The 13,894-nt window shown below is 34.3% G+C and overlaps 1 protein-coding gene across 1 annotated transcript in view; it reads left to right on the plus strand.

Annotated features, from left to right (window-relative positions):
- The window catches only part of LOC118737540 (protein alan shepard-like), a 320,435-nt gene that overhangs the window by 275,655 nt on the left and 30,886 nt on the right, over nt 1–13,894 (plus strand). Inside the window, exons 5-6 of the mRNA XM_036468114.1 lie at nt 6,422–6,497; nt 6,735–6,831. Of these exons, the coding sequence (XP_036324007.1) occupies nt 6,422–6,497; nt 6,735–6,831 (173 nt within the window). The remainder of the gene's footprint in view (nt 1–6,421; nt 6,498–6,734; nt 6,832–13,894) is intronic.

A 13,894-nucleotide genomic window follows, 5' to 3' on the forward strand; every position in this document is an offset into this window, starting at 1 on the left:
ATAAAATTCCAGTGTAACGCAATTTGTGGTAATTTACTGTACAAAAAATACTTGAAAGCCAAGTAAAATCGATAATAAAAGCACATAGTATGGAGTGGTTTTTGAAGAGCTTGTGAGCTGTTGTTGCAGTAGTAAAAATTTGTATAACAAAATCGATAAAAATATGTATAAAAAATCCGATAAAAATATCGATAAGTGCCGAAAATCCTGAAAATCTCTAAAATCCCAAAATAGTTCCCGGATTGAGTCTCTGTGTCTCTCTCTATATCCTTTCCTCTTCCGATACCTTTATTTTAATCTTTCTTTCCCTATCTTCATCTTTACTTTTTATATTTATCATTTTCTTCATCTACATATTCCCCTTCACCTTTGCCCTTATATATATAGGTAAAGTGTTTAAATTTACCTTGGTCTCCATTTTTGCCTTTATCTTTACGCATATTTGTTTTTGTTTTTATTTTTACTTTTGCCTTTATCCTTTTCTTTATCTATGTACGTACTCACTTTTGCTTTCATTCTTGTATTGGTCTTTTTCTAAATGTTATGCTTTAACCTTTTATTAGCAAATTTTTGTTAAATTAATACCATATACATACACACAAGAAGCACTTGTTTGAGCCCCAACCATTTCCGTTGCACCATTTCCGTGTGCAATTTCAGTACAAAAGTCTGTAGTTCACTGCTGATTCTGAGTTAACTACACTGTGAATTTGGCCCTTAAACTAATTTCGATTTTTGTTCACTTAAGCAATCTGTTTTTCTTATAAACTTTATTTGTATTTTCTTACCGTAGGTTCATATGAAAACATAGCACTTACTAGACAAAATAGAAAACAAAAATCAGGATAATCGAGTATTTTAATAAACAAACAAAAATTACGCTATCTTTGACACCTTTGATGGATAAAACTGTGTTTCCTTTGTCTTCTTACGATAAAAAAAATTAAAAACCGAAATATTTTCTACCGATTTCTGAAAAAAAAAATTTGCTCAAATTGGCGACATTTAACGTAACCTCAAATTGGGATGGTCGTCCGCTGTGGTGTCGTGGTAAGCAGTGCGCGCTTCCACTCCACAGCACCTGGGTTCAAGCCCTGGTCAAAGCAACATCACATCGCAAAAAAAATATAGAAAAAATGTTTTTTCTTAACAGCGGTCGTCCCTCGGCAAGCAATGGCAAACCTCCGAGTGTTTTCTTGCCATGAAAAACAGCTTCTCATAAAAATACAATCGCCGTTCGGAGTCGGCGTAAAACTGTAGGTCCCTTCGATTTGTGTGACAACATCAAGGCGCACGCCACAAATCTTGGGAGAATCTCGGCCAAACACTAGCATATGTGTAAGCGCCATTCTATTATCATTATTCACATTGTGATGATGGAACTCGTGGTAAAATTTCGTAATAATAGGTTCATGTTTCCGATTTTAACGGCCTTTTTAAGTCGTTTTTGAGGTTATGTTTGTAAGAGTGGATGCTTTGAAATATACCGATTACGCCCAATTTTTTAGCTTTCACATATAATGCTATTAAATATACATGGACAAAATTTTGGAGTCATACATACGGTGACATTAGTCTGAAACAGCATCCTTATTATTAGTACTCATACATTAATATTAAGTATTAAAATAATAAATTGTTGGATATTTTTCGATAGCTTCGTGCTTTGCGCTCGAGATTTATACCCCGAATTTTTAGAAATGACCCTAGGTAGTGAAGGCGATGTGTAGAAACACGAGTGCTATTAAACGAACTTTTTTCTTACTTGGATTTCGGCCATGTACAATGCAGTGAACATCATTTGAAACGAACTGGACGAGAAAACGGACCTTTGAAATCATCCACTTCTCTTCCAAACTTTGAGAATTTGATTTCTATGCGCTATTAAAGGCGTAAAAGTACTGAATATCGAATACGGAGCAAATACAGTACATTAAAAGAAATACCGAACATTTGGAGTCCCGTATAAAATAAATGTTACATACGAAAAATTGAGATTCTACGCCGATTCCTTATAATTTCTTCCAAAAAATGTCGCCAAAATGCTAATTTCTTCAACAAACCCAAATCGTACTTTAAAATACCTGGGACGCTAAATATTACATATATGGGAAATTCCTGAAGGCCTCTTCTGAATTGTTTATTTTGTCCCCTCTTTCATTCATACAAACGTTTATTGTCCTTAACAGTCAACAAATATGTACATTTATGCGCCTCACCAAAATACCAGGTAATCCTAATGCATAAATTGAGTTCAACACCCACCAACTATTACTTCTCTATTTATGTACATAAGTATGTATGAATGCAGATCTATTTTCATAATACCTACAATAAATATAAATATTTATCCACGAAATCCGGCTTTTTCCACTACTCTGGCCTGGAAATCGCTTGACTTACGCTTATTTGTCGAATATTTAACGCGGATTTGCCTGTCAACAGCAGACAGACAGCGAACTTCTTTAGCGACAACAACGACAATAGCTAAAAAAGCAAACAAAGTGGTTAACATAGGCGACACCTTGCGCTGTGCCTGGAAGAATAGTAAGTAGTGTGGCTGACAGCCGGCAGAAGGCAAATGAAACAAACACACTCACATGGAATGTAAGTATATCCATATGTGAATGGCAACTACATAAGTGAGCGCCTAAAAATCCGCTACCATTTCGGAGCTTAACTGGTATGCTTAGTTGTTGACTTGACGGGCTAACAGTAAGACGAGAAAGTGACACCATGTGAAGTGTTTGCCTAAAGGATGGATGGAAATTGAAGCCACCTACATAAGTAGACTTATACATGTGTGTGTATTTGCTGAGAGTTTAGAAAGATTTAAAAGGTTGTGCTGAAGTAAGAAATATTACAAAAAATAAAAATTTTTACATTCATAACTGCAAGCTAAATGCAGGAGTCGGGAGTAGCAGTAATTTAGGAGAGATTGTTGCTTTTTAATGTTTATCATCATTTATTTAACTAAATTTTGAATGTAAATATTTACATGTGTGAATTACATTCAACAATTTTATTGAGCTTGAGGCCATTTTCAATGAAAAACTATTTGGAAAAGTAACAACCAATCGCCTAAATTCATAAAAAATACAGAAGACTTTAACTGATTTATAAATCGAAAATTTAAAAAAAAAATTTCACTTTATAGAGCTCCGTAAATCTATTTTACTTCTTATTAATAAGGTCATATACATATCTATAACCAAATATATAAAAATGAAATATTTTCCGTATGCCTGACCAAACGGCTACACCGATTCCAATTCTGCCAAAAGTACTTTTTTGGACCTTCAATGTGGAAGGGTTTTCGAAAAAAAATCTAAACTTTTTGTTGTTGTTGCCAAAAAATGAAGAAAGCTGAGACGTCACTATTTCACAATTTCATAGAGTTTTCTGTGTATTGAATGTCACTAAAGCACTAACCGATTTGTTCATATTCGGAACATGTATCAGTACCTTGAAAAGAAATATTTCTACCAAAAATTTGCTCGCTAGGCGGCGCTGGGGTCAGGATATTCCTAAAAGTGGGCTTTACTTGTCGATTTGGCTTATATTTATAACATTTGTTAGCCAATTGAAAGGGAATATTTTGACTATGAAATTACCCGACAGAAGACGCTGGGGTTGAGAGATTCCTAATGTTCTTATAAAGAGCGGGAGTGATGGATAACTACACATATATATACGTCGCAATAAAATTTTGAAACCGCTTTTTTGAGGGCACCAATATATGTCTTACACTACATTTATGTGTATATTTTAATTGCTAATCGGCACACTGGGGTATTTTATGTAATTTTTGGAGATTAATTTAAAAATCAAATTCCAAGTACAGTTTAGCACCAAACGAAAATAGATAAAATTCTCTATTAATATATATATAAAAATAAACTCAGTTTGCAGTTCGTGGTTTGCAATAGGCCCTAAAATTTTACCTTTTAAATAAAAATACAAATTTTAATAAGAAATTTTTTCAGATATTTTAGCAATACAAAAATATTTCTTTTGGTGCTTTGTGTGTTTCTAAATATTTAAACTCTTCTTTAGCGGTAATATTAAAACGAAGAGATTTTTGACTATATACATAAATATGTAGATCATAGATGTGAGCAAAAAAAGTTACATAAAAAATATTTAAATTTTTAATATCTCCGGGCTTTGTGTGTACGAGCTCGAGTTGACTGGTTTAAACAAAGATTAGCCAATCAAATGTCAGCCAGAAATGACTGGCATGCTTTTTGGACTAGAATAAAATCGCTTTGGCTTTTATAGCGCAAATCAACAAGAATAATGTAATTAAAAATATATCCACTAATAAAGAAATGCATAAATCACTCGTTTCCATTAACTTCTGGCAATTACTTCCAAATTACATATTGGCTTAATCAGGTACTCTCTTATTTGGCCCTAGCAATTACTACCAACTGTAAATCTTTTCAAATTTCTACCAAAAAAGCAATTTTTCCTTCGAAAGTTTTGAGGCGTTTTTTAACAAATTTACCGTCCCTAAAAACACAGTTTAACAAAATTGGGTCGCATTTTATCTCAAAAAACGGGGGCGGATCTCATCTCATAGACTTTTTGATGCTGATTTGAAGTAAAATTTTTTTTTAATGTTTCACCCCTTTCTTTCCTACTCAATCTATTGACATGAGGTAGAATCCAGCAGAGGAATTGGATTTTCATAAATCGTAATTTTTTTTCAGAAAAAGTATGTCCAAGTTATATATTTAAGTTTTTTCACTTCACACTTAGGAAGTTTTTTTCAAAAACTGGACGAGATAGAAAAATTTTATAAATGCACTCCAAATCAGCATTAAAAAATCTGTAAGATGAAGACGGCCCTGTTTTTGAGATAAAATACGACCAAATTTTGTTGAGCCGTGTAATATACTTTTATCTAGCGAGGTTTTAGTATACTTCGAACGTCCTTCATACATGCTACCTGCCAAATAATGGTTGTTTAATGCCACGTTGTACTTTGAATCGTTTTAAGAAAAAAATAGCAAATTAGCTAAAAGAAAGTAAAAAGTTATTTAATCAACGTAAAAGAAATTAAAACAGAATTATTTATCTCACTTCGGTTTATCTCCGCCTTCTTCTTCACTTCTACGGAAAACATTTAAATATCTCGCCGTTTAAAGTATAAAACCGCGTACCGTCGTTCTGCAAAACCGCGTAACTGACATTTTTGCCAAAAATTGGATTTTCTCACCGAAGCTCTTGGCTCAAGCCTTACCCATTGGTCCTGAAATATACTAGCCAGAAATGCGATTGCTTTATAAAATAAACAACGGTTTTCAAAAATGTGAGCGTTTTTACTCTCTAAAAAGCAATTACTGCAACCTCACATACGCGGTTTTGCATTATCTTCATACGCGGTTTGTACTTTAAACAACGATATGAACCTTGACAACTTTATTTGAGGAGTTTTATGCATCATCCCCTTCAGCTTTGTATCAGTCTCTTATCGCTAATGGGATTGAAAAAATACCCGTATCTGATGCATGTGGGTGAGATGTTTTGTTGTGTTATCGAAAACCTTCCTTGTGAGGAGAGAGTGAAGGCCACAAAGTAAGCGCCAAATGCTTTCAACTCCCGCCTTTCGCACTGCGCGTATACACATACATAAGTATGCTACAGCCGGTAAGCACTCCAGGGCCACATTCACTCTCGTTACACCTATATATACTACTATTTTAAAAATTCTAGCACAAAAATATTATAAATTAACTTTTATTAAAATTTGCATAAATGTTAAAATCCTCTTTGGCGACGGAGGTTGGGTTAGCAACTCGGCTATTGCTCATTGTATCGCTTTGCTTCTGCGTTCATTACAAATGAATGTTTGTTATTTTGTAAAACTTATTTTTCCTTTTTGCTCGCCAAGTAGCAAACGAATGTTCATACTCGTACCTAAGTGAGTACTGGCTTGCACGTACACACGCACAGATACATAAATTTATATTTGTGTAAACAAAAAATAGAGCAAATATTTTCTGACACACTCACGGGTGCAGTAGGTAAACGGGATGTGGTCTACACTTAATGGCTGGCTTGCATCATTTTGGACGCTTTAATATTTTACTTTATTAAAAAGTTTTGTCCGCTAAACTCCCAGCAGGATTAACACAACGCTAATTCAACGAATTGGTACCAGTTTTAGTTGGTATACGCTTAGGTATGTACCCACATATATACCCACATCTGTATATACGAGTATGTACATACGTTTCGATGTACATAGTTGTATAAATAAGTTCGCCGAAATGCGTCCCTGTTAAGTACTAATTTATTTTAATTATAAATCCACCCTCTCACACAATCATTTCTTTTCAGTTGTCATGTCAACCACAAAAGTTCTCAATGTAATATTTATATTCTCCTCTTCTTTTTGTTTCTCTCCTTACAGTGATTGCCGCGTTGTACGCGATCCACAAACATTGAAATCCAAGGGTTATGGATTTGTGTCATTTGTCAAAAAATCGGTAAGTACTTTCGTGTTGTATTTGCTTAAAATTTTTGTTGACTTCATTTCATTAGATATTAATTTAAGAGAAAACTTTTGTCCACTCTTTCATCTTAATTAAAAAGCAAGTCCCACAAATCCTCATTCCCGAATTTTTACTCTTTTATCATAGTTTTCATAGCATCCAGAAATTTTATAATTAATTCAATTGGGAAGCAATTTTATTTACTCTTCTCTCATTTTCGTTACTCAATAGGAAGCCGAAAGCGCCATTGCAGCTATGAATGGACAATGGCTTGGCTCGCGTTCGATTCGAACGAATTGGGCCACACGAAAACCGCCGGCGAGTAAAGGTGAGTGTGAATGTATGTACATACTCGTACATAAATGTAAGAGGGCAAACTAATTTTTTCTCCTTTAAAGGTTTTGCGAGTAAAAAAACATAGTCATACATATGTATGTTTAAAATATTTAAAATATATGTATGTATGTATGTATGATGAATATCTTCGTTTGTATATAAAATACATACAATACTTTTTCATGCCTTGACTTTAATTTCTGCCTAGACTAACTCTGTCAATCTTTTGAACTCGGTTATTCGGTTCTGGTTGCGCAGTTAAGAATTAATTTTTAAGTATTCATTGGAAATTTACTATTTATCACCGCATGTCTGCGGTTAAAGTGTTTGTTTTCAGGTAAGGATGAAATGAATTTCAACGAATGTGAAATTTTAGCAGCATACTTAGACAGCCATTAGTGAATGTCAATTATTTATAAGAAGTTAAATTTGGATTTGCTAGGAAAATAGCAAAATAGATACTGAGAGGAAGCGAAAAGATAAACGTGTCAAAGAAATATTCACACATTCGTTGAAATATTGATTCATACTAATAATATAAATAATAGATTGGCGCGTACACATATGTTAGTGTTTGGCCGAGCTTCTCCTCCGATTTGTGGCGTGCGCCTTGATGTTGTCACACAAAGCGGAGGGACCTACAGTTTTACGCCGACTCCGAACGGCGATTGTATTTTTATGAGAAGCTGTTTTTCATGGCAGAAATACACTCGGAGGTTTGCCATTGCCTGCCGAGGGACGACCGCTGTTAAGAAAAAACCTTTTTTCTATATTTTTGCGATGTTGCTTTGACCAAAGTTTGAACCCAGGCGTTGTGGAGTGGAAGCGCGCACTGCTTACCACTACACCACAGCGGCCGACGATTCATACCATTAACTTATATTTGATGAACTGACATTACATACACCACTACAACACCGTCCGCCACCATATTCACGTATGTGGTTATATAGCATATAAGGGTTAACAGGTGTGTATAACACAATCTATATACCATAAAAATTAGTTGCACAATTGGCGCATAATATATGAATGATGACTGAATCAATGCCTCTTTTTAAAATATTCCTCCATTTGGATATCAGCTTAGATTGAAGTTTTAGTTGGTTCCAACTTCGAAAGGAAAGGTTCACCCTAAGGTGAAAAATATTCATATAAACATACATATTCACCCTTATTTGTGTTTGCAATTGTTAAATTACATTTACATATAAATATGTACATATGTATGTAACATAAACAGAGAAAACAAAATTAGGTTAAAACATGCAAATATGCATATTAGTTTTGATTAACAACATAATTTGGATTCACGCTTTTCCCTCGCTTAGCACCCAGATTATTTATTTGTCATTGGCCTGATTTCATGACACATATGTATAAATCCACATCAGTGATGGAAATGTAGGTACAATTGTACTCTTTTCAGCCCATTTTTAGTTTGAAAGTACATCGGTATATATTATCACCTGAAATGCAAAAAGACGTAACAAACATCATCGCTGAAATGCAAAAAAGTAATAACTAAAAAAAAAATCGAAACTCACTTTTGGATTTATATGATGGATTTCATTGAATTACAACTCCCCACATAATTTTATGGAAAAAAAACATTAAAATATCAGTCACTACTTTTTCCATTTCAGGTGACGATATACATGCACCATTTTGGGTACATTTACAATTTATCAAAAAAAAAAAAAATTCCAGGATTTTTTTCCTTCGTGCATTTATACCAACCAAGTGCAGATGCATCCATCTGGCCTAGCTAGTATAATACCAAGGGCCACGAACTTTGCGTCCATTTGTTTTATCAATTGCACTCGAACTAGTGATTCCTCCAATGCAAATCAAATCACAAATAAAATTGATTAATCAAATAACTTTTTTTATTTGGTCGATGAATCGAATCACACTTACAAATACATTTTTGAATTAAAAGTGGATTTAAAATCAGAAAGGTTTTTAAATCATGCGACCCTGGTTTTTCGCTAGGCGGTAATTTGACTTTCCCTCGTTATCCTCGTTGCACTAATTTGTTTAGCTCGTGTATTAAGGTTTGAGTAAAGGCTGGAAAGGTTTAAATTTTTGGTGCAGCTAAAGCAGATAATACACGATTCTTTGTTTGGCTTCGAAAGCTCCTTCCAGTTTGTGCAGTGCTTAACCTATTAGCATATTCATACTGTTAAACAGATTTGCCAAGATGTGGAAACAAAATTTGCATGCTAGTTTCTTAGTTTCTTTCCTCCTCTTTTAGGTATCAGTTTTCCCTAAAACTAACTACAATTTGAAAATTTCATTGTCCATTACCGATGAGCGCACATTAGGGTGGTTCACATAACGCATGTCAAAAGTACTCCGAATTTTATTGCTCTCACCCCCTAGCATTGTTCTATATAGAAAAAATATATCTACCCCTGTTTTTTTTATTTCGAAACCGAAAAATATTTAATGGCCGCTCAAATTGCCTTAAGTTTTCCATGGGAAGAACACTTCTGGTATATAATTACTGGACATCAACATTTTTCTATGGAAAGACTATAGAGACTTCTAATAATAATACCGAGTTGTTTATTTTACCATTTCTTAAAACCAGCGATTTTTATAGGTTGCACCATTGCATTTTTTGGGGGTTTCGGGGGACCTATAAAAAAATATATTAAAAAATGGTTAAATAAAGAACAGGGGTATTATGTTTTTCGATATACAAGTAGAACCATTCTAGGGGGTTAGAGTATTCAAATTCGGACTTACCTTTTTCCCCACATACAATTTTTAGACCACCCTAATGTACATGCATACACACATATGCTCTTCCAATGTGTCGTCTTCTGCTTACCGGCATCCAATATTCTCTCTATGCTAATAAAATTTATTGCGTGTGCTCTTTGCTTAACTGCTCATTATGCTTGATTACACTTTTTTATTTGGAAACTTTCATATTTTCTTCCCCATTTCACATGTAAATATTTCATATGAAATGGTTATTTCAACGCGTCTCAAGGCGATGATTGTCAATTTGTCATTTGTTTGCGTGTCTTTTTCTCAGACTAAATCGCTTTATTGCTTTTTAGTTGGTACAAGGTGGCATATTAAGTCTACTGTCGATTGATTGGCCTAGCTAACATACATTCATATATACATATGTATGTACATACATATGTGTATGCAAGTAAATACTTATATTTATATTGGTATCGAAAAAAATTTGAGCATATTGAATTTTTGCGAATAAGCATAAATTTGCAATGTCATCTTGGAGTTAAGAGTGCATTTTTGAAATATTTTTATATTTAGGTATAACTACAACTTTAAGTGCATTTTTGCTAGGAATGTGCCGGATAGCGATTTAGCCAGATAACCGGATTCCGGATAACCTGTAGAAAATAAGAGCCGGATTCGGATATTCGATCGGATATCCGCTAGACTGCTGCTCTTAATAAATTTCACAATACATATTGTTATATTAGGTCTTTTTGTTTAGCTGGATTATCTGCTGTTTCGAACTGAACTTTCCAATACGTGATTAAGAATTCAAAATTTCTCCTTAGAAATTCAAGTTATGATAAAATCCTGTATTAAAAAGATAATTTATCCGTCTGCAACCCGAATTTATCGATTATTTTTGGTAGGTAGAGGAAAAACGCCAAAGACAATATAATCAGTTAGCATGGAGAAACCGGCTGACTCATATGAAAAAGGCCGAATTCTAGTGAAAACTCTATCAAAGAGCGAGACCAGGATATCTAGCAATGTTTTGGGGAAATGGCCAATGGCTCTGATACTGATTCCAATTTGTAGTGATGTGAATACCCATACGATGGAGAAATGGAGAAATATTTACAGCTATACCCTATACCCAGGCAAGAAGACGGCCGCTGCTTTAGCAGTGCGTGCTAACATTCCGCAGGGCCTGGGTTAAAGCACGGTTCAACCCAACATAAAAAAAAGTTTTTTTTTTTTAATAGCGGCCCCCCCGGCAGGCAATGGCCAACCCCCGAGCTTCTCATAAAAATAAAATCGCACTTCGGACTCAGCGTAAAACTTTAGGTCACTTGTCTTGTTGGACAACATTAATGCTCAAGCCACAAATCGGAGGAAAAGCGCGGCCAACACCCACAAACATATGTCTAATCGCCTACTATTATTTTTGTAGTCGCTAAAAATTTCCAAATTTGTTTACACTGGCAATGAAGTGTCTCTGCGAACCACCTTCTCCAGCGACCTCAAAAAGAGTCGGGGCGCATTTATGTTGAAAACCAAAATGGGTTATTGACCGGTAATGCATAAATGCGTGTTTTTGCAATGAAAAATATATAAATTTTTAATTCTTAATTATTAATTAGATACTATGAAATTTTGTTATAGAAATTTAAAAAAAAATGTGAACTAGATTTTTAAATATAATTTTTTATAATCGAAATCCGAAACTCCGGCCGGATAGTCGGAGAACAGAAAAAGGTCGGATAGTCGGATAACAGAAAAAGGCCGGATTCCGGATATCTACCGGATACCGGCACATACGCAATTTTTGCGTTCTTAGTGAAATAAAGGAAACCTATCTCAACATCTAATATGATCTAAGCTTCAGTAAAAAAAAGTTCTACCTGATAGCCAGTCTTAAAGCTATCGAGACAGTCCTCTGGGAAAATCGCAAGATTAGATACCGAGACCATCCCCGTAGAGCCGCGTTGATTCGGGCTTATAAGCCTAGAAATTGCGAAATTCAGCTTTGACTTAACAACGATCTCAAATAATTTCGAAATTGTTGTCAATTTCATAATGGGTCTATAGTTTGTGGCGTGGTTTCTATTTCCCCCTTTAAAAATTGGAGTTAGATGAATTTTCTTCTAGTCCTGTAGAAATAGCTCAACAGGGCGCGACTTAATAAAAATTAACATTAATGGCTTAGTGAGTATATAACAGTTTTTGAGAAGTGATAGACCATCATCATCGGATATGGATGAGGTCTTCTCCCGACACGGATAAAGCGCCAAATGACAAAGAGGAATCTTCTGTAGTTTTGGCATATTTATATCTAAAAAATATAGAGAATGGAACATTCGAAATTGACTTTTTCTATTTAATATAGGTCCAGAAGGCTTTCGTTAAATATTGTATCACAAATTCCTAATATACCTCTTATGCAGTTCTTTGTCAAGCTTCCTGAATTCAGCCAGCTAGCATTTGTAAACTTGATAAAGATCCTGACTTTTTGATATACATATAAGATCTTGTAATTATTCATAAAGCTGAGCATGCGACTAATTTGGTCTGACAACAGGATTTTAGCCATGATGACCTCTTTTCCTTGTTTGAAATTTTTATTTCCTATGTAGCATGCCTTGCTGTTTCCCCTTGTATTATCATATGAAGGGGTGTAATATTGAGAAGTGCTTCCATATCTGCAGTGGATATATATTCTTATGCAAAATAATGTCACAAAACCAATAAAATAATGTCTGCGTTTACGTGGAGGCCTGTATTTAGTATAATTGATTAATTAAACTGCAATACAATTTTTTAACTTCGAAAAAGAAAAACTAAACATTTTTGAAAGCTGTCGACAGGTTAAATAACGAACAAATTTTTAGCTCGCTCTACTGAGCTTAACCAAAATCTTTTAACTGTCACTTCAACAGATTTCTCTCAACTTGTTGACAAATTTTGTATGATATTACGACAACAACAACAACCACTATAATTTCCATTTATAGTCAAACTCACCTACGCCCCACGCCTTCTGAAATAGATACTAATTTTGTAGTTCCTTAGTTTTTTTTCTTAGAAAGCTTCCAACAACTTTAAGGTTTTCCATTTATTTCTTTGTGCATTTCGTTTCTATATAAATTATTGTTTTCTTTATTATTTCGCTTAAAATATGTAGATGGGTCTATTGCAAATATTTCGTTCAGTTTAAACTTTAGACTAAATATTTAAAGAATTGTAGCGAGGTGTTTTTACTTGAGTCGAAATATAAAATAAATAAAACAAAATATGCTTGCATATTGTTGTGGTGTAACTTAGACTACATATGAAGAGAAAAAATAAAATAAAATTGTTTTCCCAGCACTTGCTGTCAGCAAATTTGTCAAGTCTGGCTAGTATTTCCTTTTTACTGCTTCCTCTGCTCATAGTTTTTGCTGTTGTTGGCACTTTTCATTTTTATTACAAATTTCTTTATTTTATTAGCCAAACGCTGCATAGGTTTGGACGCTAAGGTACAAGCTCTGAAAAACTTTAAAGTTTTGCTTGATTTCTTTTTTATCGCGTATTGTTGTTTACCTTTTTTTGTTACAGTTGTTACCCTCATCGTCCTTCTCCGTTTCTCTTTATGTATAACATTTTTATCTTTCCCATTTAGTTTACCTCTTTGAGCCATTTTATGTCGGCACTTGCGCGTCCTGCCAACATCTACAGGCTTCATATTACAATTGTGGCAGCCAGATTTTATGATACGTCGCCTCCTAGAGCAAATGCTTTATTGCATTGAGAAGAGTAAAATGTAAATAAATAAATAAGAAAGCATATGAAAAAGAAACAAAAAAGAGAAAACAATCGTTAGTCTCAGTTTATGGCCACTTACGTGTGTAAAGGTTGCACTTTAGTATAAAGTGGTGTTAAATTTCGCTTGCTTGTGGCTGCACTTATCTCGTACACTCTCGAACACGTGCATAATTTCATATATTCATTCAAAAACTTGCTGTGTTTGCAGTTACAAAGTTTTGACATTTTCCAATATTTGTTTTAGTGTAGAAAATTGCTATTTATTAGTTTAGACATTTAAGACTGAGCAATACATAGTGCGTATTTACATACATAGATATATGTGTGCCCATATTGTCATTACTTTCTTTCGGTTTACCTGATTTTTCCACAAGGTGTTGCGGCAACAACTACGATGCTGCTTACTTTTGTCTTTTGTTGCACAAAAGTTGCGCAACCCCTTCCGTTGTTACGGATCCACCCTGAAAAATTTTCTGCATATGAAATTTTATTTTGTTTCATGCAACTCATGCCACCCTTACCGTTGCCAAGCCGCCAAACGTCTAGTG

The sequence above is a fragment of the Rhagoletis pomonella genome, unplaced genomic scaffold (assembly GCF_013731165.1).
Source record: "Rhagoletis pomonella isolate Grant_MI unplaced genomic scaffold, Rhpom_1.0 Rhpom_scaffold_00004, whole genome shotgun sequence".
NCBI classification, from domain to species: Eukaryota; Metazoa; Arthropoda; class Insecta; order Diptera; family Tephritidae; genus Rhagoletis; species Rhagoletis pomonella.